The sequence below is a fragment of the Pithys albifrons genome, chromosome 5 (assembly GCF_047495875.1).
Source record: "Pithys albifrons albifrons isolate INPA30051 chromosome 5, PitAlb_v1, whole genome shotgun sequence".
NCBI lineage: Eukaryota > Metazoa > Chordata > Aves > Passeriformes > Thamnophilidae > Pithys > Pithys albifrons.
The window spans coordinates 34,068,045-34,094,640 of NC_092462.1; the positions used below are offsets into that span (position 1 = coordinate 34,068,045).

Sequence of the window (26,596 nt, forward strand, 5' to 3'; positions counted from 1 at the left end):
TGCTTCCTCAACAGTACCAGAAAATATTAGCTGAATTTTAGCACAGTGTGCTAAATTCTGCTTCTTCAAAACCAGGCTAAAGACACATAAGTAAGGATGCTTCTCAAGATGCTTGTGCACAGAATGGTTGAGGTTGAAAGGGACCTTGAGAAATCACCTGGTGCTACAACATCATTACTGGAAGCATTTAAATTTTAAAATTTGCTACCACTCAAAATCTATGATGTCTGTAGACACATCTCTGTGTAATATCAAACAGCGGTGGTGACCTTACAAAAAATTTTACACTTTATTAAGTTTTGTACAGCTATTATCTAGAGAACACTAATTCCTTAACAATATATGAATGCAGAATATATAACAGGTTAGAACTTATTAATACACTTATTTGAATATTGAAGGAACTGATATGAAAAGATTGGGACTGCTCTAGACACTGAAAATATGGGATGTCTTTACAGTGCATCTTTAGCCAGTCAAAAAACCCCAAGCACATATTCATAAGGTTTGAGGCTTGCCATTGCCCCATCCTACATTTTAAGCTTAAGAATTTAATTCAAAGGTGAAAAGAAAGAGTAGAGGTCACAACTTTAGCTGCAAAGTGGTACAACATGATCAGGGTCTGCTGAATGTTTATTTCTTAAATTAAGCTTGTTATATGCAAGTTCTCACAAATATCTTGAAGCTCTTTTCACTCTGCAGCTTTAGTAGCAGATATTACATATGTAGGCCTTGCATGCCAGTTACTTTATGCAATATATGATAACTGTGGGGAATTTAAGAGAGTTATTTTTGACAATTGCACAGATGTTGAAGGAAAAACAAGAGATTTTCAAATCTCATGAGCAATGCAAGTCAATAAAATGAAGCATGTGAGGACAGTAGTCTACAGTAACAGTGCTAAAATGTAGCATGGTTTCAAAGAACATCAAAAAACCCCTTTTTACCATCGGTTAGTTCATAACTGTTCAATACAGTACTAAAAGAAGAGGTACACATGACATTAACAGTGATTTTTATTGGTCTGTGAATGTGCAATTACTAATGTTAACAGTCAAAAACATAGAATACCTGTATGAATTCAGTGTTTAAGACTAATATCTTAAGTGTTGGATTAAAGTGAACATATGAGATCATCAGCTGAAATACTAATCCAAGTCAAACTCCTATGCTCTATTAAACTTCAAGATCAAGCAGAATCCTTCTTACTTCTCAGTCTTCTGACAGGGCTCTGAAAGAGTTGGGGTTTTTTTTCACAATCCAGTCTATGCTGAACATACATCTTGAGTGATAGCTGAAGCTTGACAGTTTATCGGCAGCAGCCTTAAGGGTGTATGCTATCTGCAGGAATTCAAGCCTCCAGAAAGAGTGCAATAATGATGTTTTTGAGAACTTCAACAGAGAAGCCAAGTGATAATCAAAGTAAGAAAGCAAATACACATTATAAAAAAGTTCTTTTGCAATGAAAATACTGCAGCATGATGTTATTCACATTATCATACATTTCTTTTGAAATACTGGCTAATTATCAACGTTAAATGACTGTTCAAGATTTCTATTTAAGAGATGAAATATTTCCTGAAGTGAAACTAGAGACTTGCTTTTGAAGCATATGAGCATCAAATGAGATTAAATAAATCTCAGTACTTTTAAATTAATGTGTCAACACTTCAAGAGCCAGTCTAAGACCACACTCACCTAGAACACAAATCACACACAAACCCCCTAAAATCTTTGAACTAATCTATTGAAGTCACAGTAGAGGCTAGACCAGTGTTCTAGATCTTTTCTGTGAGCTACTGTAGGGATTTAGTTCAACTCACTTCCCCCAGCCTTTTTTCAAAAGGAAAAGCCTACAGCCTTTCCTCTAGTACTTAGAGTCTGCTTCTGAAATTCTAGGTTGCTTTTACTCATGAGCTTTGCTGTATATAAAACACCAAAGCTTGTTTTGAACCTGTTCCTGCTTACTTATTTGATGATTTTTTTTTTATTGGAATACAAGGCAGACTACTCATGTCTACTCTTAGCATGCCCTGATGATTTTTAAAGATACCTTCATATACCCTTTAAGCTATTTACTACTTTTAGTCATTCCTGCTAATGTCTTCTGAACTTTTTCCAGTCGGCCCATACTTATTTTGAACTTTTCCATAGTCGGCTCTTATCCTCACTCCTCTGAACAACTTGGTCACAGGAAAAAACTCTCTTACCTAAGCTTCTACTTTCTCTTTTGTGAACAGTCTGAAAAGCAAATGTTATAGCACTCTTCAGAAATCCAGACATTTTAGTAATTGTAGTAAGAAATCTGAAGCTCACAGACTGTTTAATAAAGTATTGGCCAAATGAAAAACAAGACAGAAATAGAAAGTGAAGAATTTAAAATATTGTTGACATCATAAGGATGCTGCATAAGCTACTATAAGTAAAAAGCTTACATATGAGGTAAACTTTACTCCAGAGATATTCTATAAATTTCATATTACATAGGAATATTTGTTGCATTCCTGAGGATTCCAAACAAATTGCCATCTGTCATAATGACTGAGTGCATCACTGTGTGCAAATAAATATAATGTAAAATATAGAAACAGCTCAGGGTGCAAAGAAAACACAAGACAAAGTTTGTGATGGGGTAAGGTTTTAGTCTCTTATTTCAATTTACTGTCCTGGGTTTAAGAAGGTGAAACCAAGAATGAATATAAAAATGAAAATATAACTGAAGATTATTTGACATCTAGACTGTGATATCTGGTGATAAATAATCTAAAATAAAAGGCTAAGACACACAATTCTCAGTGATGCTGATGGAGTTTCAATATATAAGCCAAAGATCTCTTTCATTTAGGAAGTCAATCCTTTAACTCCACTTATCATGTAAGTATTTAAAAGGGCAATTTTCAAACCATTAAGTAGATTTCATGATGTTTGAGATCAACCATAAATCATTCAGCTACAAGATGCATTATTTAAATAATTTAGCTACCTAGCTGCTATTGTAATGTTAATTGGGTATATGGAACATTTGCTTATAAAATTTTATTCTCCAGACACAGAATACTAAAGTGTTTTCTGGTAAGCTTACCCATTAAAATGAGATGTATCGCTTGGCATCTCTGATCTTGAACTGCATACCCAAACTAAACCCTAAAATTTATTCATAAAGAAATATTTCTGCCTGAAAAGGGAAAAGAGGGGAAAGAGGGAATCAACTCAATATGAGAATTTGAAACCCAAAAGCCCCAAAGCATGACCTTGTAAGAGGTAAAGTTTAGAACACATAAAATACAGCAGTTTGATCTGAAAATCAATTATTAGCAATGAATCAGAAAACAAAAATACTTATCTGCTGTCATAATATAGTCATTGTTGACAGTGACTACTCTATCATCTAACAGAAACTTGTAAGCATTCTGGTAGGAACATCTTTCCCCTCCCATCCTGCCCGAGGTCAGATTAGCCTTTATTGAAGAATTTTGAGAAAGCATCCACAGCCTTCCAAGACGACTTGTTCCAGTGGCTTACCCTCCTCACAGTAAATAATTTATTCCCAATATCTAACCTAAATTTCTCTTCTTTCAATTTGTACCCATTACTCCATGTCCTAACCCTACAGTTTCGGAAAAAGAATTCCTCTCTGGCTTCTTTGCAGTCCCCCTTTAGATACTGGAAGGCTTCTATCAAGTCTCAATGCGACCTCTTTTCCCAAGTGAACAGCCTCAACATTATTAGCCTGTCTCTGTTGGGGAGGTGCTTCCTCTTATAACTTCATGGCCTCTGTACTTGCTCCAACAGTTCCATGTCCTTCCCATGTTGGGGACACCAGAACTGAATGCAATACTCCAGGTGGGCTCTCACAAGAGCACAAAAGAGGGGCAGAATCACCTCCTTTGACCTGCTGGCCTCGTCCTTTTGATGCAGCCCAAGATTTGATTGGCTTTCTGGATTATGAGCATACACTGCCAGCTTATGGTGAGTTTTTCTTTAACCATCATCCCCAAGTTCCTCTCCACAGGGTTTCTCTCAATCACTTCTCAACTCAATCTATAGGTGTGTCTGGGATGGCCGTGATCCCAGTAACAGTGCCTCATACTTCACTTTGTTGAACTTAATGAGGTTTTCACTGTCCCACCTCTCAGGCTTGCCAAGGTGCCTATGGATAGCATCCCTTCTCTTCAATGTGTTGGCTGCATCATACAGCTTAGTGCCACCAGCAAATTTGCTGAGAGGGCACTTGATCCCACTACGTAGCAATGTCACTGACAAAGATGTTGAACAGTATCTGCCCCAGTACTGACTCCTGAGGGACATCACTTCCACTGGTCTCCACATGGACAATGAGCTGCATAGGTGCATAGGAGTTTGGATTTGGAAAAAAAAAAAAAAAAAAAAGCCCAACTCTTCATTGAAAGAGCAATTTCTTGATGATACATGTAGTGAAAAAATCAACTTTTAAAATTTTAAAAATAGCTTCATTTGAATAACCTTTTTCTAGAATTTTAACCAGAATTTACAAGATTGTATTCAAGTAAAACTAGATTGTTTCCTACAAAATCAATTTAACAGAACTATTTTAGTAGACTTCTTTCTGTGATGCTCGTAGTTATTAGTTGCTATTACCCAGAGTGCAAATATATTCACAGCATATAAGAATGTTAACAAAAATAGGACAGTCTTTAAAAAGAATATGAATCAATTTAAATCCTAGGTAGACTAATAAAAAAGTGCCTTATTTAAAAACATTTCCCCTACCCCCCCAAATCATCCACCTGTTTTGACAAGTAAAAGCATGCTGCAAATCTGTCAAAGTACTCATGAACACTTTTTAATCAAGGTCTGGATTGGCAAAATTGCAGAAACCTGCAATGTGTCCTCAAATTACACACACACAAAAAAAAAAAACAAAACAAAAAACACAAAACCCAACCAACCAACCAAACGAACAGAAAACCCAAAACAACAATAAAAGCACAAATGACTATAGTTGATATCTTCAGCATAAAATGCTTACTATAAGGTGTATCTCTCAGCATTCAGAAGACTTAAAAGTAACCAAATTTGTATGCTTTCATAAACTTTTCACTGTCCAAATTCAAAGCAAGGAAGACCCATTTAGCCATGAACAAGCTGATGGTCTATCAACTTCAATACTCAAGTCCTGCAACCTTCCAAAACCCCTCTGAAATACTAAATTCTGTTTTTCCTGTAACAAAGATTAACATCCTTCTGGCTTTGGGACTGTAGGTACATTCAGATGAATGAAGTCAGCAACAACATTTCTAAGGTAAGCTGCCATAGATTAATTTCCAAGAGACAACTGGTTTATTCAAGTTAAAAAGGGGTGATTGCCCAGAGCACTGAGCATAAATAAAAGGAAAAAAAAAATCCATAAGATATCTCTGGAGTGCAATACTTACTGTATTAACTTCAAGTCATTTATTCACTGTACACTCAGTGCAGACTCCAGAGATTTAACTGAACTGCTTGAAAACACATACTTGATAGCAATATTCCAGGTATTGTTCAGTCACGCTTACCTTTAAAGAAACAATCTTCATTGTGTACAATGGTGATCTTTTGCTTTTTCAGACAGGCAGCCCTGTGCACTTCACAGTGGTTTTCATAGAATTCTCCATCAGAACCACACACAGGCTTGTAGTGTGGCTTGCAGTGCTCCATGCACAGACACTCAGCTTGACCAGTCTTCCCATTCACAACACAGTGTCTACCCAGACCACAGTACTTGTTTTCACAGGATCCAAAGTGGCCATCATGACCAAGATATCCTTAAAAAAAAACAAAAAACATCTTGATTGTTGACATTTTTCTTATTTGCATGTAAGATACAAACCAGATTGAATTGTGTAAATAAAGTGAGACTGTCTTTTGTTACATCCTGCACTAATGTTTAACATAGGTCAGCCAGAAATGAAACAAATTTAATCTCTTTACCATGACTTTTATACTTTTAGTCATTGTCATAGACTAACTGAAATTAAGAGTAAGATCTAGTAACAAGTTTAATTCTTAATTAAAAAATTCATAGAAAATCTTGTCTCTTTAAATATATATTGAAATTTTTCATCCAAGATTGCTATACTATTGCATGTAATAGAACAATGCATTCTCTAGAATTTGGATCATAGTTGGATGGTACTCAGAAGGATCATTGAGCCCAACTCTATGCTCCTCACAGGACAACCTAAAACTAAACCATATGACTAAAAGCATCATCCAGAATATCCACAAATTTTGACAGGCAAATAAGATACACTTTCACACATTGAGAATGATACATGAGAATAACTTGAGCTGAGTCAAGGCTCTTGAACAACATCAAGTATTAAAAAACCCTAAAAACCTAAAACCCAACAAAACTATGGTGTCTATAGAAAGACATTTCAGGAAACAGAGCATGGATGAGCAGGACATTCAAGAGAATACTGGCTAGGAGTCAAATGAGGCCCTACTGGTATTTCAAAGAGGACAAATATTATTTGGATAGCAAATAGAGCTTTAAGAGTGCTGCAGTAGAGAGTAAGGAGTTTCTACTGGCCATAACTTGCAGTTTCTTCTGCTCCTAAAACATGGAAATGGGTTGTCTACATTAGGCTACTATAGCCACGTGTCTGCTTTCTATCCCATCTGTGCTGCTGTCATGATGTAAGATGATTACTGTTTGTCAGGAGCAGATCTCTTGTGGAAAGGGAAAGTTCAGTGCACAGTAATATTTCCTTATTGTATCTTCAATTTTCATTTTAACTGCCATAGAACTATGGCTTCTTGGTGAGGGAAAGTGTATGATATGAAAATGGAAACAGAATTGTCAATTGCAATTACTAACACTTCAATTACATAGATGTTCTGATAATATAATTGTGTCTAAAATAAGCATAAAAATACTAAAATGTCTCCAAATGTGGCAATAGACAGTGCCCTTCACAGTTACTTCATTTTATTCTCCTGCTCCACATTCCTAATCTGCAGAACAAACATCTAGCATTTTAAATCTATGAAATACTTTCCATATCCTCACACTCTAGCTGAATAATACTTGGCAAACCCACATAAAAATAATGTGAACAAACAAATTTCAAGTCATAATTTGGTAGTAATTTGGTCATATCAGATTAATTTCCTGTACTGAAGTGCTAACACATCAATACCATGGTTTGACACACATTTCTTGTAACAGGGAGAATTTATGTTCTTCGCTTTAGTGGCAGAAATAAAATCTTACCACTTTTTCTTGTTAAGCTTTCATTAGACAACCATGCTTTGATTTCTTGCTTTCTCATACGGCACAAATTTTCTAGACAAATGTACTATAGAAAGCACACAACCATAAAATTTTGACTAATGACATCCTTTCATTGTATTACTTAATTTCAGCATAGAGTTAAGAGGACTACATATTTGCATATGGCTGATACAACTGCACTACAGTGATTTTTATTCACATGTATAGACCAGACTGATGGTGGGTTAAGCACTCTTGAACCAAAGTGACTTGAAACAGGCAAACTCAATTCAACATTAAAAATTTCCCAAAACTTTTTGAAAATACTTCTCCTTATGCCAATGTATCACCACTATGTACAAGTAACAGACATTGACTGACAGAAATTAATGTAAACCCAATTTCCTTCTGTTAGTATCAGCCTCAAGTTATGTCTTGCAATGTCCAAGAGTACTTTACCACATAGGTTATATACACATATTACTGACTTTAAGAACAACTTTGAAGTGATGGAATTATTAGTTTGAGACCCAAGTCAATAGATAATTATTGTTTCTTCTTTCTGAATAAAAAATAGAGATCTCAGTCTGAAAGCTTCTCTGAATTATTGACAAATGTATGGTGACTCAAAATGCACTGTGTTGCATATTACTATGAAAACAGAACTGATTTAAGACTTCACTTGGGACTTCATTTTATTGCTATAATTGAATCTGATGACTGAATGCAAAAGAGCTTCTTTCAGATAAGGAAGAATGATTTACATAATGTATATATATAAATTTATAATATTGGTATAGGTCAACATAGGCTAATTGTGTACAGCAATAAACAAACAAGATTTTAGCTCTAACGAAAAACTATATTTGTTATTAAATCTTTTATAAATGCTTCAGTTTCACACCATTAACTATTCCAAATCAATACCTATATTTGCATACATCACTGCATATGCTACTCCTTCAGCTGAAGTCTGTGGTAAAATTCCCATTGACCTCAATAAAAGAAGGATGCTTTTTCCAGACATAGTCTGAAGAATTTATAGCCTTAAGTCTAGCAGGTTAAACAAGTACATTTCTGTGCTGAAAAGGAGACCCTATGTAGTGTTTAAAGTGGTTTATAACACATATGGTACATATTTAAGAAGAAACAGTTTAAAAGTGTACTCTCAAATAGTCTGCCAACCAGTGGTTAGCAGATTATCACACCACTCATAGGAAAAAAAAAAGTAAAATCAGTGCAATTACAAATGAGGTGACAAAATGCTAACAAACATAAATTTGAACTAAAGTGCACCCGATTCTGAAAATGTAAACAAACTAATAAATAATAAATAGCTACTGTAGGATACTAATAAATGGGTTTAGACAGCAATAAAAATCCAAACCAAACAAAAAACCCTCAGCTTAAATAAAACCAACTTCTGCAATTTTTCACTGCTCCAACACAACTTGCAAGAATCATTTGACAAATCCTTCTTTTTAATTTATGTTTCTAAAAAAGAATTTCCATAATTTTTATCAGAAAATAGAACTGCTACAAAGTTACAGGAATTTTGTCTTTAGCAATACCTCCCCATATTTTCAGTCAATGTGAGCTGCGATTCACAGGCCGTTCATGAAACATCGGAGTATTTCAGTGACTCTCAGGAAATCTACACTATTACTCTTCCTTCCTGGAATTATTATTAATGGAGGTATACTTTTGATGGTGTGACAACTGAAAAGGCACTATTTTTTCCTTCAGTTTGTTGGGGGTTTTTAGGTGGTCTTTTTGGTTGTTTAGTTGGGTGATTTGAATGCCAGTGTAAATAAGCGTCCTGGGATAAAATTGCTTAGGATGCAGCACCCACTAAGGAGACTATCACCATCTCAAACACCAATTTTTTCAGAAGGCTGTTCATCTATCTAAGCATTTAAATTTAGAAAGTGAAATAGTGTGAGATGAACTTAAATTTCTATATTTAGATACAATTCAATAATTTAGTAAAGAAGCCAAGCAGTCCAGCATTTTCAATATTAAGAGACTAAAAACAAGTAAGTCAGGATGACAAATAATCTAACCATGAATGCTAATATTTTTTCAGCAATTTGGTATTGTTTATGTGGTGATCAGCAAGTCAAGTACCACAACACAAAAATAGGAAAATGTATACCCATATTAGCAATGAACTCTGAATTTTCAGTCAAATAACTATAATATCTATGCATTCTGAGATGATCTACAGTACTATGGGGGAAAACATGTTTTGTTCCATCTCAATGTAGAAAGATTTAAGCCAAAGCAATCCCATAGCTTTTCACATTCTCTTGAACTTTAAAACTCTAAACAGCCATAAAATGAAAGAATATTAAAGAAAGAGTTTTTCTTTTTTAAAAAGTAGAGAAAGTGAAATTGTTTTAGCTTTTAAGGAAAAAAAGAGAGAAAAAAAGAAAAAACAAGCAAACAAACAAAACGGTTTCAAGTTGTCAGTTAGGATTTCTTTTACAGTTTTCCTATTTAAAAGCTAGTTCAACAGCACCAAGAATTCAGCAAATTGTAGGTCACACATCATCTACACTTGGGAATGTAGGGTATGCTATAGCATGCAAAAGGCTCACAGAAATACATACTTTTTCCTTTTAACTAATCAGTTTAAAGAGATATTCCACATGGAAACTTTTGAAATTTGTAATAGAATGAATCACCACGTTATACAGTTGGAACACACACACAGGCCTTCTGTGTGTTGAGCCCTCTCTCACAGACTCACTGTTTTTTGTATTTCTCTAACAACATAATTTGCATTCATGGCTTCTACCATAGCTTACTGCCTTACCTACATGTCATGCAAAACAAAGTGGCAGGTATTTTTGGATATAATGCATTGATATCTTGGGTACAAATAACTGATGGTTATTTCTGGTGTCCCATTGCTCCCTCTTGTTTAAAACAATTCTGTAAATGACCATTTCAATTCTACATTTACATCTTTGTTTAATACACAATCTATGCAAGGCTCAACCAAGACTGTAATCCTTATTTTGTTAGTGTTCACTGTAGTCTCAAGATTCAAACAAAGCAGAAATATCTCAGGAACATCAGTGGGGAGAAAAAAGGGCAGTAAAAAGAAAAAGAAGCAAATAAGATTGATCAACACCGGTAGGGCATTAACACTGAGCATGACAGTATGGAACTGTACCTGCTCATAAATATTAAAGCTCTAGATCTTTTCTAATCTTAAACTATAGTATTTTTTGCATCAGTTCCTCAACAAATTTTAATTTAACTAGCAAGACCAGCTTGTAATTAAATGGACTGAGCATGACACTGAATCTGCATTACTCATAACCCAGCACTCTTCATACTAGAAAATCTTCAATAATTTAGCAATTTTAAATTGTGATTAAGAATATTTAGGGCAGGGACCAAAATATATATCTATATAAAGTGGATTATTTTAGAGTAAATGAAAAAATGTTTGAAATTTTTCAAAATAATGCTTATAGCAATAAATTTCCACCACGTAACTAACAGAACATACATTTTTTTTAAAAAAAGATAAAGGATTTCAAATTCTCCTTACCAATCTGTTTTCCAAATATGGTGACTGAGGACCTCACCTCATCTGATGTCTTGACTTTGAACTATGGGATCTTTGGTTAATTGGTTGTTGTGTGAGCTGATATTGTAACTAACAATACTGTTTTAACAACTGAATACTAATTTATCCACATTCCAAACTCTACACAAACTTTTGGATGCACTGGTAGGAATTTATATTTCATTCATTCTTTTGAAGACACTGTCAAGACGCTTTGTCAAGCAATTCTGTGTCATGTACTCTTTTCCTAAACTGCTATTCCTAGCTGTCATTGAAAACAGCAATTTATGTCTCCTTCAATGTCTTCCAGAGTCAGAGACAAAACTGAAGAGTTCATCAGCTGCAATAGTGGCTCAAGGATAGAAGGGTGGAAAATGAGGGCAAACAAAAGCACCATATGCAGGGGTAGGATGAGCACCTGCAGCTTCAGCCCACGGCCCTCAAGGACAGCCCCTTGCAGGTCACAGCCCTCAGGCCTGCTCCCCCCGTAGGAGTGAAAGAAAATCTTACACATAGCTGACCATCAGCTTGCTGTGTCACGGTTTTCTTTCAGCATCAGCCAAGCAAGGTGGAGTGCTTTATACAATAGTTTACTTTGCCTGTGTATAAAATCAGTTTTTGGCTGGGTCTGTTACTGTCCTCTCCTCTCTTCTTCCCTGTATGACCCTTCCACACTCACACACACAAAAAAAAGCACCATGACCCCCTTCTTTCTCCCTCACCCCCACTTTCTTGCAAGAGGATCGGAAGCACTGTAAAGATTTGTACCTCCCTATAATTTGATTGAAAACTTCTGTTGTGCTTAATATTTATTGATTAGGACTAATTAACAGAAATAGACACAGACTGTACACATTTTTTTCAACGTCAAAATTCAAGGCTAAATACACTTAGGAGAATGGTGATCCATATTCAAATAATTTAACTTTCTTATTCTCCTGTAAAGGTAAGATGGGAAAAATTAGGTGAAAGTGCCACACTTACAAAGAAAATAATATGCAACACTAGAGTGAAAAAAAAGGATAAGAAAATAATAGGAACTAATTCCAAGGTCTGTAAGTGTTGAATACCCAGCTATTAACCTGAAATATTGAAACCTGCCCCCCCCCCAGTTGCATCTCTTAGCCAGAAACAACCAGTTTAGCATTTTCATTCATGTGAATCCATTACTCTTACCAGAACTTAGAAGTCATCTTCAGCAAAATTCACAGAATTTAGTTTCCTCAGAAAACATAAAAATAAAACATACCCCTTCTACTTGAATCAAAATGAAAACAGGGAGCAAAAACACCACATAAGAAAATGAGGGAAAACTACAATGCAACAAGAAACACACAAAAAATATATTTTGCTTTATAAACTGAAACTTTTCCCACCTGCCAGAGCCTTTACATACTCCTCCCTCTTCCTGGTAGCACTCCCTTTATGGGCTTGCTCTGCTCCAGGTGACCATATCAGGAGGGGCTCAGCAGCTGTCTGGCCTCCTGCAATTAAAAAGGTTTTCTGCAGGTTTCTGCCTCTGTAAACTTTTCTTTCTCTCAGGGCTGTTGAACAACTGATTTGATATTAGAGCATAATAAATTACTATAACAACTCCACTGCACAACCTGTCCTCCAGTGAGGTGTACCCTTCAGCTTTCTGTCTTTACCAAAATCAACTTCACCACTGAAGTGCTGCTGTGCAACCTCATAGCCCAGGGGTCTGCTAGTTCCCTCAGGTGACGTTACTGTCCTAGCAAGCACAGTTCATGTGCCTGTGGAAACCAAGAAAGTGTTGCCCAATTCCCTTTTGCTGCTAGGAGGAAATCCTTGGGCACAATACTAAGTCTTGTAAAAATCCCTTTCATTAATCACCCTCCTTACATTTGACCAGAGACCATGAAATTGGTAAAATGATCTCTGGGCTCCAGACATGCTACTTGCCTTACACAGGAGAATGGAAAAGGCATACAGGTCTGACACAAACAGCTGAATAGATTTGGAATAAGAGTACCGCCGGCTCTATGTGCAAAAGTAGAGTGATGCCCTTTGGCCAGTGTCAAGCCAGCAATTCGTTACTTTCAATTAAATCCTTACCTGTACCTAGCATTACTGTGTTTGTCTTTCTCACATATTATCTTTATCTTTGGAAAAACATTTATTATTGATTTAACATCAAACCAGGGGCAAAAAAGAGTTTCTTTAAAACAAATCAGGAAACAAATTACAGGTTTGCCTCATCACAGATACATGGACCTTTATTCAAATGGTTGATTGCTTTTCAATTGCAGCACAGCAGGCAATCCTCTATTCTGCCAAACACATTACCCTATGTCACCAAGAGCAGGAAATGTGCATCACAGTGACAGCAGTTTTGAAAAGGTCATAGTCTGAGAAACCTTTCACACATTTTAAAGTCTATTTGAAGTAAAGCTTGATGAATATCACAAAGGGCTAGCTCAGTACTCAGTCAGACAAAACAACCTGAGTCTTTATCACTTGCTATTCAAAAAAAAAAAAAAAAGAAAAAGAAAAAATTATTTGTTTTAACAACAATGATCAAAATACACAAAAGTTTCAGTTAAATTGTCAACTGGAATTTTCCTTTTACTTAGTTAAAGATTAGAAAGGCTGTTAGAATTTAGTTTCAAGAACCAAGGTCATAGCTGCTGAATCACACAATAATATCAACTGTTCCTCTTTGGTGATTTTTCACATAAGGAACAGATTTGTCCATTTTGACTTAATAGTACAGCAAAAGACTACTGTTTCCTCCATATGCATATGTGGCTTTCCCTGGAATTAAATATGCTTCTATATGAAACAATATTATAAAGAGAAAATTCATTCCCTCATCAAGTAGTTACTTAAAAAGGTCATTCATTTATCTGTGGTACAAAATAGCATACCATAATACAGATATAAGTAATTCCTGTGTTAGACATTGAAACAACACTGTTTTGTCAGAGTTTTTCAGTTCTAAGCCCTCCTTGCAGAAAAGAGCTGTGATGTCTTTCTCCTACCTTCCCCAGGGACCTCTACTAGAAAAAGTAGCACAGATATTGAGCAGCATTTAAACCATATGGTTAAAGTGCGGCATAATTACTGTTCAAGGAAAGCTTAAAAAGAAATGTCAAGTATTTTCAGTTTTACTGATGTGAAACATTTGCTCCTAGTAAATTTTACATTGTCCATTTTTTTTCTAGTTGTTACTAAGGATCTGTGATGGGTTGACCCTGAATAGCAGGTAACTGCCCAGGCAGTCACTTGCTCACTCTCCCAGGAATTCAGAAGGAATTCAGTAAGGAATTTATTCACTAGTTTCCATGGGCATCTTTTGGAAACCAGCACAAGTAACAGGGCCATGTCTTAACCACCAATATCCTCCCTGTCCTCCTCCTTTTGCCCGGCTATTATTGTTGATCAGAACATCATATGGCATTATATGGTCTGGGATATCCTTTGGACCAGTTTTACCAGCCATGTCCTCACCCAACTTCTTGTGTTGAGGGGGGCAGAGTGGGAAAAAGAAAAGGCCTTTATGCTATCCAATAATGTTCAGTGACAGATGAAACTCAGCACTGCCTTGGTAACCAATGAGATTGCTATGTGGGCTGCTGTGAAGAAAATTAACTTCATCCCAGACAAACCCAATACAGGAACACTGTGGGAGCTTTGAGAGCTTCTCAGGTATTAGTAAATCTGAGAAAGAAACTGTGGGGAGTGTGCTATAATCCAAACCATTAATCAGTGGAACTTTTTAGGAAAAAAATATATTTAGAAGAATAACATAATAATTTTGATATATGGAATTTCTAATTCCATTTCTTTTACAAAAGTAGTAAGATTCTAAAATTTTCCATGTCCTTTGCTTGTGTGGAACACAAACACTAAGACCATAACCCACCTTAATAACACACTATTAAATTTCATTTGTTTATATTCCACAAACTTTTACACCAATAGGGATTTCTGAAAATGAAAACAAACAAACAAACAGACAAGAATGGACCAAATAATTTAAAAACCTAACAAAAAACTACAACACACCCACCACCACCACCAAAAAAAAACCATAACAACCTATAGAAGGTTACTATTTTAGAGACAGTAAGAGGGAGCCTTGGTTTTATAAAGAACATATGTCTGCATGGTGAAGCAATACCATTTCCCTCTGGACTTTGCTAAAAAAATAAATTTCAAATATGCTTGAACTTTCATGACTTCATTCTGTCATTTTAAGTAAGCTAAAAGAGGTGCATAGCATAATGCACTGTATATAGACCTATTTTTTTTCAGAGCAGGACTGATCCTATCTGCTTCATATATTCAGCAAAGTTGTGTGTTTTTTTTTTTTGAAAGTATTAGGAGTTAACTCACTTCATGAAAATTAGAAATACTTGGGAAAGTGAAGTATCAAAAAATGATCATCTTGACATATGAGAATATTTCTTTTTCATAAATTTATAAAACCAAGAACCTACATAAACAGTCCCTTTAAAAAAATTCTATGTATCGGTCCATTGAAAAATACCTGATAAACCAGACATATCTACTCAAATAAATATAAAAACAATATGAGCACTGAAAAATTTTTCTCCTTCTTTGCTTAGACTAAAGATATTTTCTTTGAAATATAATCCCTAAAAAAAAAAAAATTAGTTTTACTCTAAACCACAGAAATACAGTTTCAGTTTTATATCTGGTAGTCTTTGTAGAAATAGTTCACTATAGAATTGATTATTCTTGTCTAATAAATATGCAAAAGGAAACTGAAGTCAAAATACAAAGTCCTATCTCCTACATCATGGAAAATCAATCTTTTGAGAAAAGTGTATATATCTTTATGAATGAGAAAGCATTTAGCTTTCCACAGAAAGAAAAATTCTGGTCAGAGAGTCAAACTGTCATGATTTTTGTATTAGTTGATATAACTTCTGTCTAGTGACAAATTGCCCCTACAAACATGGAAAAAAATAGTACTTTTTTGATAATATTAGAATTTGATGAATCCCACTGGCATTGCTACATGAGGATTAATCTAGGGCTATAGTAATAGATCATCCTTAAGCATTTCAGAAGTACAAGTTACAGAAGGAATTATACAAAAACATAAGACGATTTTAAACTACTCTTCAAGAGAGTGCTGTCTACAAAAACATTTACAGTGATTTGTAACTCACACATCTGGTTCAGCTGTTGCATTTCTTCCCATCAGAAATGGCAGAAAATTAAACTGAAGCCTATGGTCAAACAGAGGTCAAGTCCCTGTCAATTGTTTCAATAGCTTAGCTAGAAGTGGAGAAATGTTTCAAATGAATGAAACTGAAAATCCTGTTATATTTGTTGTAATATTTGTTGTATATGGAATTTCCAAAAGGCCGACTAACTTTCATACCCATCAATATAGTTTGTTATATGTCATACTTTCTCAAGTGATTTCAAGTAATTTATGAAATTAGACATGTAGATGTAAATTTACTTTTTGTAACTAGAGAAATAAATTTTGCCATGGGAATAACCATTTTCAGCTAATTATTTTTTTTTATATTTTATTGAATTGAAAATTATTTCAGGTCAACAAATGTTTATGGAGCAACCTTAAAACATTAATTTCAGTAAAAATAAATATTTCATCACAAGTCCTCTTAAAATAGCAGTGCCTTTGTAACTAAATTTTTACAATTTTTTTTTTTATCATAAGTAGTTTAGCTAAATGACTGCAAATATAATCTATAATATTTTTTCTCTGTGCTTACCGGATGCCTTTAGAGCAAAAAAATCTATGTGAAAGATAATTTAAATTAATTAATATTTAGGTTAAAGTTCCTGGAATGATACGTTGACAGTATACATTTATCCTTACACACAAGCATAACTAAATTGGAACTGTATTGTTTTCTTTCTTTAACTGCATCGTAGGGTAACATTCATGTCATGGCAGAACTTATTTTACTGTCCTAGTTTCATATTGTATGCAGATGAAGTAGCACAGTACTACAGTATAGGAAAAAAAAAGTAAATACAAATAAGAATGACTTTTAAAGCAATTTAATCCATAAATTGCCATAGTTATTTCTGAAGAATTTGGACATCAGTATACTTCCAGTCATGCTGGTCAACACAAACTTATTGTTGTGTCTTTAAACCTATTCATTATTTCATACAGAATTTAACATGCTTCACTTTGTGAATGTATAATTACATCTAAAAGACAATTTAATAGTATTGTTATGCATGTATTCATAAAACACTAGTAACAGTAGTTAGCACTACAATTTCTAGAAAAGAGCAATATGATGGATAAAGTATTTGTGTGTAAAGGTCTCTGCAGCTCTTTTATACCTTTCTTGAAAAAGAGTTGGAAAGCCCATCACCTAGAAAGAATGTTTTCTATTTCCTTAATAGTTATTCTCAATTTTCCTTCTGAATTTAATAGCCAGTTTAAAAAATATTTATCTATATATATGGCCTATTATTTTTCAACATAAGTTTATTGCAGTAGAATGATTTTGTCTGAGTACGTATGCTTGACTATGTGCAAGTACTGAACTTATGTTTTTCTCTCTTCCTCAATCCCACAAGAATTATACGCCTTTCCTTCTCAATTTTCCCTTCTCAAAGAACTTTTCTGAGCAGACAATGGTCTTGACAGTAATTTTCTACTCACAGGAGCACCACAAGAGCACCAAAAATTAACTCAGAAAGAAAAAATAATATGAAAGTTCTGTTGATTCTGCATCTGTCAAGCCAAACTAATCTTTTCCAATAGAAAGAGGCACACTTTCCTGTGACTTGGTACCTGTTTGCTATGGTAAAACAGATGCTGATTTCCAAAGCAATGATGCCAGCTGAAACAGATAAAAATGTGCAAAGGATTGAGAAAAGTGCATTGTTTGAAGTTGTGTCAGTATCACGATATTCCTGCAGCTAACACAGAAAGCATACCAAGTGCTAATGACTAAACTCATCAGACTTTCAAGGTCTGAGTTTTATTTGGTTTGGGGTTTTTTTTCTGGAAATGGACTATTTGCCATTTTAATTTGGTATTTCCTTAAGTTGAGTACTGTAAAAATGGGAAGTTATGATGTATGGGGCTTTTGTACCTCTATAACTTCTCTTTAGTAAAATCAAGGAAATATCATTTTGTGGTAGAGATATTAACAAATTGCTCATGATCCTTCCTAGTTTGTTTGATCTACACTGATATGAAAGTATAGTGAATTAATTGTGTCCTTTGAATTCATGCATGGTGAACAACAGATTTTTTAAAACAGCACTGAGAGGGAGGTAAGTTCATACTGAACAAATATATGAATAGCAAAACAATTGACAAAAAGTGTTTAGTAAATAGAATGATTTCTCTAACCCTATTCTTATCTGTTAATATTATGTTTTAACAAGAAAGAAAACATGTATTTTGACAGTTCCTCAGAGAGTATTTAGTGCTTTTGATTGTAAAATAATGTGCATTCTCATGAGGATATACAATGGACCCCTATTAACGATGAAACATGTCACAAGAAACAGCAGATGAAGAAAGCATTACTTTTTTCCCAATTTTCTATTTAGTCCCTAGAATCTAATGGTCAACAGCAAGGCCATACTCCTATTTCTCACTTCTGAATTCTGACTCAAGGTCATTCTGGCTACCTTAAGTTTATTTTCTTTATTCTACTTAGTAGGAGGGAGGAAGAACCTTCAGTTTAGAATTCCTGAGAGATAACTACCACCCTGGAAAACAAAGTCAATTTAATACTTTTAAAAATCAATTTGGCATAGAATCATTGAAGTATTAAGGTTGTAAAAGATCTTTAAGATCATCTTTAAGATCATCAAGTCCAACCATTAAGCCAGCACTGCCAGGTCCACTAAAAATCCATGTCCCCAAGTGCCATATCTACACATTTTTTTTGAACATTTCCAGGGATGGTGACTCCCCCATTTCCCTGGAAAGCTTGTTCCAATTCCTGGCCACCCTTTCAGTGAAGTAATTTTTCCTAGTATCCAATCTAACATACACATCAATACAACTTGAGGCCTGTCCTATCGCTTGTTACTTGGCCGAGATCAATACCCACCTCTCTACAACCTCCTTTCAGGTAGTTGTAGAGAGCAATAAGGTCACCCCTGAGCCTCCTTTTCTCCAGTATAGACAATCCCAGCTTCTTCAGCTGCTCCTCGTAAGACTTGTGCTTCATTGCCCTTCACCAGCTCCATTGCCCTTCTCTGGACACACTTCCTTCTCTGGACACTCTTCCTTCTCTGGACACTCAATGTCTTTCTTGTAGTGAGAGGCCCAAAACTAAACACAGAATTCCATGTGCAGCCCCACTAGTGCTGAGTACAGAGGAACAATCACTTCCCTAATCCTGCTGGCCACACTATTGCTGATACAGGCCAAGATGTCACTGGTCTTCTCGGCCACCTGGGCACACTGTTGGTTCATGTTCAGCTGCTGTTGATCAGTACCCTCAGGTACTTGTGGAAGACACAAAGATAGAAAAAAAAAATTAATGAAAGATCCTAAGCATGCAATTTTAGTTCCTAAGTCCACATCTAAAGAAATACAGAAAACACAGCTAAAAAAATAGTAAAACATCAGATTCCATTTGTATATTTGATTCAGCCAAAGAAGTTAGACATGTCTTTATTATGATTTCCAATGTGTTAATCATCTACACATCCACCATGACTTATTTTCAATACAAAGTTATTTGAAGTATTTTTAAGTGGTAAGAATATCCTTCTATTCATATGACATACCATTCCATTGCCAATAACATACAGAGAAAAAGGGGAAAATATGAAAGACCCAACCAGCAACCATTCATATTTTAACCTGCTGTTATTTGAAACATTTATCTGTCAGAGTTCTATTGAATACTCCACTTTGGTCTGTGATATTCAAAGATTCTGTGGACTTGATTGAAGCATTCAGTGACCCAATTATGCAAAGAAAATGAGGGAACTAAACAAAGTAACTGTTTTACAAAACAAAATAAAACTCAGAAGCCATGTATTGAACTGTATGGTTTTCCCACCTTAGTGCCAAAAAAATTTAAAAATTTCCAATGTAAAGTAGAGCAAGGATTTTTGTGTACTGCCCTTTTTACAGTTATGTTTCTTACCTCTCCTGATTTCCCTAAAATTTTTTGTGAAAAAAACAATGTTGCATTAATTCAGTCAGTTATAAATTCTTGGCCTTGAATAGGCAGAATTTCTACAACAAATTAAAAAAAGTAATCATAAGAGACTTGGGGATAGCAGTAGGAATTGTTTCTTGAGATTATGAAATTTTGTGAGCAAGACAAATTCCCTCAAGCGTGGTAGTTTTTGAGAAAAACACTAGTGAAAAGGATTGGAATGTGCAAAATAATACAATTTCTACAGTCCCTCTAGAGTAAGAGGAACATTAGGAAATAAAGATTTGTCTAAAGAAACTCAGTGTTTCTTTTCAGTTACTATTGTTAAGCTATTCTAAAACAATGTAGTTTTCCTGAATAACAGTTGCGGCAAAAACAAAGAAAAAAAGCTAAATGTTAAAGGCCTGTGAAGAAATGGGAGGAAAATACAAGGTCTATAAACACTAAGCTGAAGTAGAAAACAGTAGAATACCCAAAGGCCATGACAATTCCGGTTTTAAATAAAACTATGAAATGAAGTAAAATTACATCTAAAGTGAAATCTACTCTCTAGAAGACATCATTAAGAGTATGCAAGAAATAATGCATAAATCATCTTATATAATATCTCATAAAATGAACTCAAGAAGTATTAAACACTAGGTTTACCTTAGTGCTAGTGCAGACAGACCTTCAAAAATAAATATCTACAAAATCTGAGACTAAACTGAAAAAAATGCATTTTATGAACAGCTCTGGTAACATCTCTCATCAGGCATATAACTATCTCTATGATACAACAGATATCTAACCATTCTATAAATTGCAAATTTAAAGCTATAACACAACTGAATTCATGGAATATTGACATGCCCTATTTTCTGAGTACACAAAACATAGCAATGCATGTAATTCCAAGAAAGAAAAACAAAGGAAAGTAAAATGTGAAGTAAAAAGAGCTGTTATTGACAGCTATTTGCCAAGAATTTTATAATTCACATAGCTTGTGCATAAATGGGGAAGCACGAAGGGCAAAAAGCACTGGTATTTTTCTCTGTATAATAGAAAGAAGAAGGTGTTATTCCAAAACTCTTTGTTTCCTTTTCTTAATACTGCTATACTTTCTGGAAAATAAAATGGAAATGTAACCAGGTAAAAAGAAATTATCTCCCTCTCACTCATCAAGAAAAAGCAGCTTTATTGCTGTGACTCTAACCCATTCTTCTAGTTGAAAAAAATAACTAGTGGCTCTTTTTGGGGTAATAAGGTGCTCCAGTCTAACATTTCCTTTTTCTTACCTCCAAAAAGCTTCTTTCCTTTCTATTATCTTCTCCTTTTTTCTGATGACAGAAAAATGAAATAGCCTTCTTTCTGGGAACTACAATTAACAAGCTACACCTTTTTGCTCAGTCAGTCAAAACTCAATGTGAAAAACTTTGGGAGACAGCTTTGTTATTCTGTATTTCTTTCCTTTTACATTTTTGATAGTGCAATAATGAAATCCATCATTATGTGATTCTAGAAGTTGTGATAGAAAGTCATACCTCTATTTGAGTCTACCTAGATCAATCTGTCTGACTTGAACTCTTACAAACAATGCTTGATCATATGAATTTTGTAATACATTTTGTATTGCTGCTATGTGAGAGACAAATAGTTTGTAAATAACATATTTAAAAGAATCATATAGAGAGGAGAAACAGACTATCACAATTCTACAAATTAAAAAGTGATGACTAACAAAGTAGAATGCTTATGGCTGTGTTTCAAAAAGAATAGCTTCAGAATGAGCTTCTGACGATCTGGAGGCAAGTCAAAGTCTCCGTTCATAGAGAAGAGGAAACAGGATGAAGTTTAATAAAAATTTCTATTCTCTGTACAAAACTAATTGTAAAACTATGCATATATATGGCTAAATTGCAGTCAATGACTCAGTTTCAAGTAGAATATTTCTGCCACATCAAAAGGAAAAATGCAAAAGAACATCCAGAACAGACTGATGTCAACAGCTAACAAAGAACAAAACACTGATCATTAAATAGTGAGCTGCCTTTTTTCCTAAGAATTAAGACGATTTTAAAGATACAGAACACAGAGGTCCCTTCAAGAAGCTAGTAAGAAAATTTTGTGTAAACAAGAATCCTTGTTACTGTCAAAGGGACACAAATATGGGGGGAAGATGTCATTGCTCATCTATTCCAGTTCAAGAAGAAAGGTCAGTCAGTTGCCAAAATTCCTCCAGAAAAATCTCATATGAGATACCAGGAGAATGCATCCACCACACATATCTTCCTGCTGCAGACCCAGTTCATTTTCTTTCCACCAATAGCATTTGAATTTTGATCAAAAGATCATCCTAATTAAATCATCATTCTGAAATCAAAATATTAGACTAAATTGAGACAAATAGACTTGTGGGTATATTAAAAGCATTTCATTCACTGCATAGAGGATCTAAAATCTTTTTCATATTTTGGCTTAATGAATCCTGAATTCCAGCACTTTGTGCTTGGATACAAAATGCTGTTCTATCTTTGTGAGGTAACAAAACTAGAGGAAAAAATGTTAATTGATATTTTAGCACTAAAAACCCCAGACAAACCTAATAATATTTAAATTATCATTGTGAACAATAAGGCCTACTACTCATTATTAAGTCGATCTTTTTTGACAGTACTTGACATATTCTTATACATTCTTTTTTAAATCCTAAATGAGAAAACACACATATTTCACCAACTTTTATTAGTTGGCATATTCATCAGAAAAATCAAATCTCTGAATTACAGTGTCTTTTATGGTGCTTTCAAGAGAGGAACATGACAGAAGCAACTAGTATTTGAAGATTAAATAATTAAATAAGTAAAATAATTGCAAATTATCTACAAGGTATTGCTCAGGGCCTAGATTCTTTTTTCCATGCTCCATCATACATGGTAATTGTGAACAATTCTATGCTTTAAAGATAAATTTTAGGAAAATTTCTAAAAAAAAATAGTAACTGTTCTTTTCAATCCTGTCTATATGATATCTCAAAAGTGATTCCACAAAAACAAAACTGAACTTGTAATGAAGATACCTGGTGTACTTAGCAACACGAAGGAATAACCACACTCTTCCTTTTCATAAGGATTCTAGCAAAGAACACTGTAAAAATCATCATGATCTTTCATGCTTTTTTGTAGTACTTTATAAAATCAAAGGAAATTAGCTAACTAAATTATTAAGGAATAAATAATCCTGGTGAACAAATAAGGATAAATATAATTTTCTGCTAGAGCGAAATATAAGTTCAGATTTTCAATTCACATTGCAAATTTTTCTGCATGTGCTAAAATCACAAAATACAGTGAAAGTCACATCAGTTGCTTTCTTTACTATCCAACACACTTCAGGGTCCCAGAAGAGCTTAAAACACACTAGGAAGAATTTTGATGGTAAGGACACTGAGAAAATAATGATGATATGGAAGGAAGCTGACTGGAAACACTGTTCTTGCCAGAACCAGATAGTGGTTTTCATTTACATAGATTTTTATTAGCAAACATAAATTTGTTGAAAAACATACTCCATGGGAAGATATTTACTTGAAAAAATTGACCAGATACAGTGGTTGAGACTGCAATAAACAGTAGCCTCATTTTTGCTGAAGGCACAGGATGTGAAAACAGCTCATATTTAAAATACTTCGACAAATTTGCTGAGAGTAAAAAGCCCCTTGGGCTCTGAAAAAATCCAATTAATTATGAGAAGTCTCAATTCACTGTCATCATAGAATTTTGATTCATTTCTGAAGCAAGAGGACCAGCAACTCCAAAAAAATTTTGTCCAAGCCTGAGTATACTTTCAATTTTCCCAATATTACTAAAGTTTTTACCATTTGTCTCTGATATAGTGCAGTACTGTACTGGTAAGCAATTCCTGTTCCCTTCACAACTTGATTTCCATTAATACCACTCAAATTAATGGGACTCAGTAGTATAAAGCTTCTTTATGGAGGGCACAACTAAGTTTAGGCTTTAACTCTATAAAAATCTAGCAACAGATAACAGAGTACAGAAATCTTACAATCTGTTCAGGAACCTCATCTCTTCCATCCTCTTGTAGTGAAATGAGTATTCTCTCTAGTGTCTTTTCAGAAAAGAAAAATAATGAATACTGCTCATTCTACACTAATACACATGCACACCTCTCTTCTTTGCCTTTGCAATACTTTAGAACAGCATTTTGTCACATTACTTCAAAAGTACAGAATTTAGGACTTCTTTCTTTTATTTTTTCCCATTTCTACTACTCCAGATTTAAATAACCATATCTTCTGAATGCCTCCTGCTATTCCTTCTGAGATAAAGTTTTTTAAACATGCAAAAAATCCTCACCCACTTAAAGATAATATTCATATTCATTTGCTGAATTCTAGTAAAGGTAAGAAGAAGGAATCATAATAATGTAATACTCCAATAGAATACTGTAACTACTGTAGCTGTTTTGGCACAGTAATGCTCATTTAAACAACTTACTAACATCACGGAATAATACTGACACTTCATAAACAATATAGTGTTATTAGAAAGACATCATATGCAAACTGATACTGGATGGTTTTCTATAAAATTCATTTAAGATCCGCAAGCTTCATTTAATACAAATCAGTCAGAAGGTAGATTTAAGATGCATTAATACTTAGTTCTCTAAACACTAGACACTCTCCTGGTCACTGCAGTAAAACAAAGCAGTTCACACTCCTTTGCGTATCAACAGCAAACTGTTCATGTAGGTCACCCATTCCTCCAAGGAAGAGGTGGAAGCCAAAGAGGAAAGACAGACATATTACCTCCTGTTGCCTAATGACTTATCTGGATCAGGTACTCAAAGCACACATTATTCAGCTCTGAGATACATGAACAAAAATGAGTATGAAGATGCACGTATCTGCTTTCATAAGGATTAAGATTCAGTGTTTCAAAAACTTTTCTGTTTAAATCCTGAGAACATCCTCTCTGAGGTGTTCTCTGTGGAAGGCACTCAGACCTCCCTTTACAGGAAAATGAAGTTTATGGTCCAGTTTCCTTTTTTCCATCACTCTTATAAACTTACATCATTTTATTAGTAAGGAAATGACAATTTGGATACATCTAAGAAGGATTAAAACTAAAGGCTGTAGATTGGTCTTTGAGCCATCAGCCTATTGAAACTTTGCTCACAGGTTGTCTTCTATCTCTCAGGTCTGCCTTTACTTTTTACTTTTTCTTGCTCCAAAATTCTTTCCTTTTTCACTCTAAATTCATGTTTTCTATAACATGCTAGCAGATAATAGTCAGAGTACATGATGAGTAGACAAAAATATAAACCAAATGGCATGTCAGCATGTGTCTAGTGGTTGGCCTGACACTGCTCACGTGCAGCACATATTGAAAACATCTTCTTTCCTCTTTGCAAGATACTAATTTGGTAGTTCATTTTGTAAAGTTGTTGATTAGGACAAACATGGTAGAATGTGTTTCTACCTCTACAATTTCTGTTTCCAAGTTGACTCAACCTGATCAATAAAAGGTGACTGACAGGAGAAAATAGAAAAAGAGACAAAAAGGAAAATATTGCTCTAAAAGCTTCCTGTTCTAAAGAATCAGAACATAAAAGAAGGAAAAGAAAAAACTTTAGGAACCTGATGGTAGCTAATAAGTAGTTAACTATATACTGACTAGGAAATAACTAACTTTCCTTTGGACCGAGCTGATAATTAAGGCAAAAAACCCCAACCTATAGGAAGTAGAATAACCATCAAGAGCTTTATTAAAGAGTGAAAGGGTTTCAAAACAATTTTATTGTTACCTAAAAATCATCCAGCAGTTACACTTCTTGTGCTAGTCTGTAAGATGTCTTGTAAGTAAACACGTTCCTAATGTTAATAAGTAGTTTCAGTAGTGATCAAGGGCAGTCATTACCTTTTGAATTAAAGATAAGTTCATTTGTTGCCACTAAATTTGTTTGCCTGTCATTGCTGGCTGTATTCGCTAGTGCATAATTTTGCTTGTCATTTTTCTTAAGGTTCAATTACCTGCAACATCTTTTAAATAGTCCTAAGTTCCATTTTAAAAATAAAGTCTGAAATTATATAGAAGTTTGTACAAGACATATCTGTTGCTCCCTGCAAGTGTGAGAAGGTCAGAGCTATAAAAATAGAATTATATGCAATTCTCTTAAAATTAATTTCTCTCTGTAACTTGTACTTGAATCACAGATGACTTCTGTGTCAATGTTCTTGTCACATATGTTAATATGGCAGTAGAAGGACACAAACAGTTCATGTTCTCAACACTGATATTAAACTTTTGAAGTCTCAAATTGCAGGTAGGTTAAATTTGTGGAAAGCTGTACTAAAAGTCATGTGTCAGCCTGAAATTTCCTTCATCCAATCTTCATATTTCTCAGCACATCAACATAAAACCTTCCCAATCTTTGCAGTTTTTCCTCAGGGTTAGAAGTGTTCCTTTTTCTCTGTGATATCATCATAATCAGGCTTAGGGCTGTACCTCTGCTCTCTAATCACAGTGGAATTGATACCCTGCTTACGTACAGACACAAAAGCAAATTGAGAGGTATCAGGGTAAACGACAGAACAGAGAGGTTACCGGTAAAAAATATTGCTTCAGAGAAATGAAAGAATGAGAA

The 26,596-nt window shown here is 34.5% G+C and overlaps 1 protein-coding gene across 4 annotated transcripts in view; it reads right to left on the reverse strand.

Annotated features, from left to right (window-relative positions):
* The window catches only part of FSTL5 (follistatin like 5), a 364,104-nt gene that overhangs the window by 192,812 nt on the left and 144,696 nt on the right, over positions 1-26,596 (reverse strand). For all 4 annotated transcript variants that reach the window (XM_071556179.1, XM_071556181.1, XM_071556177.1 and 1 more), the window contains one exon: positions 5,535-5,783. In XM_071556179.1, coding sequence (XP_071412280.1) covers positions 5,535-5,783 — 249 coding nt within the window. The remainder of the gene's footprint in view (positions 1-5,534; positions 5,784-26,596) is intronic.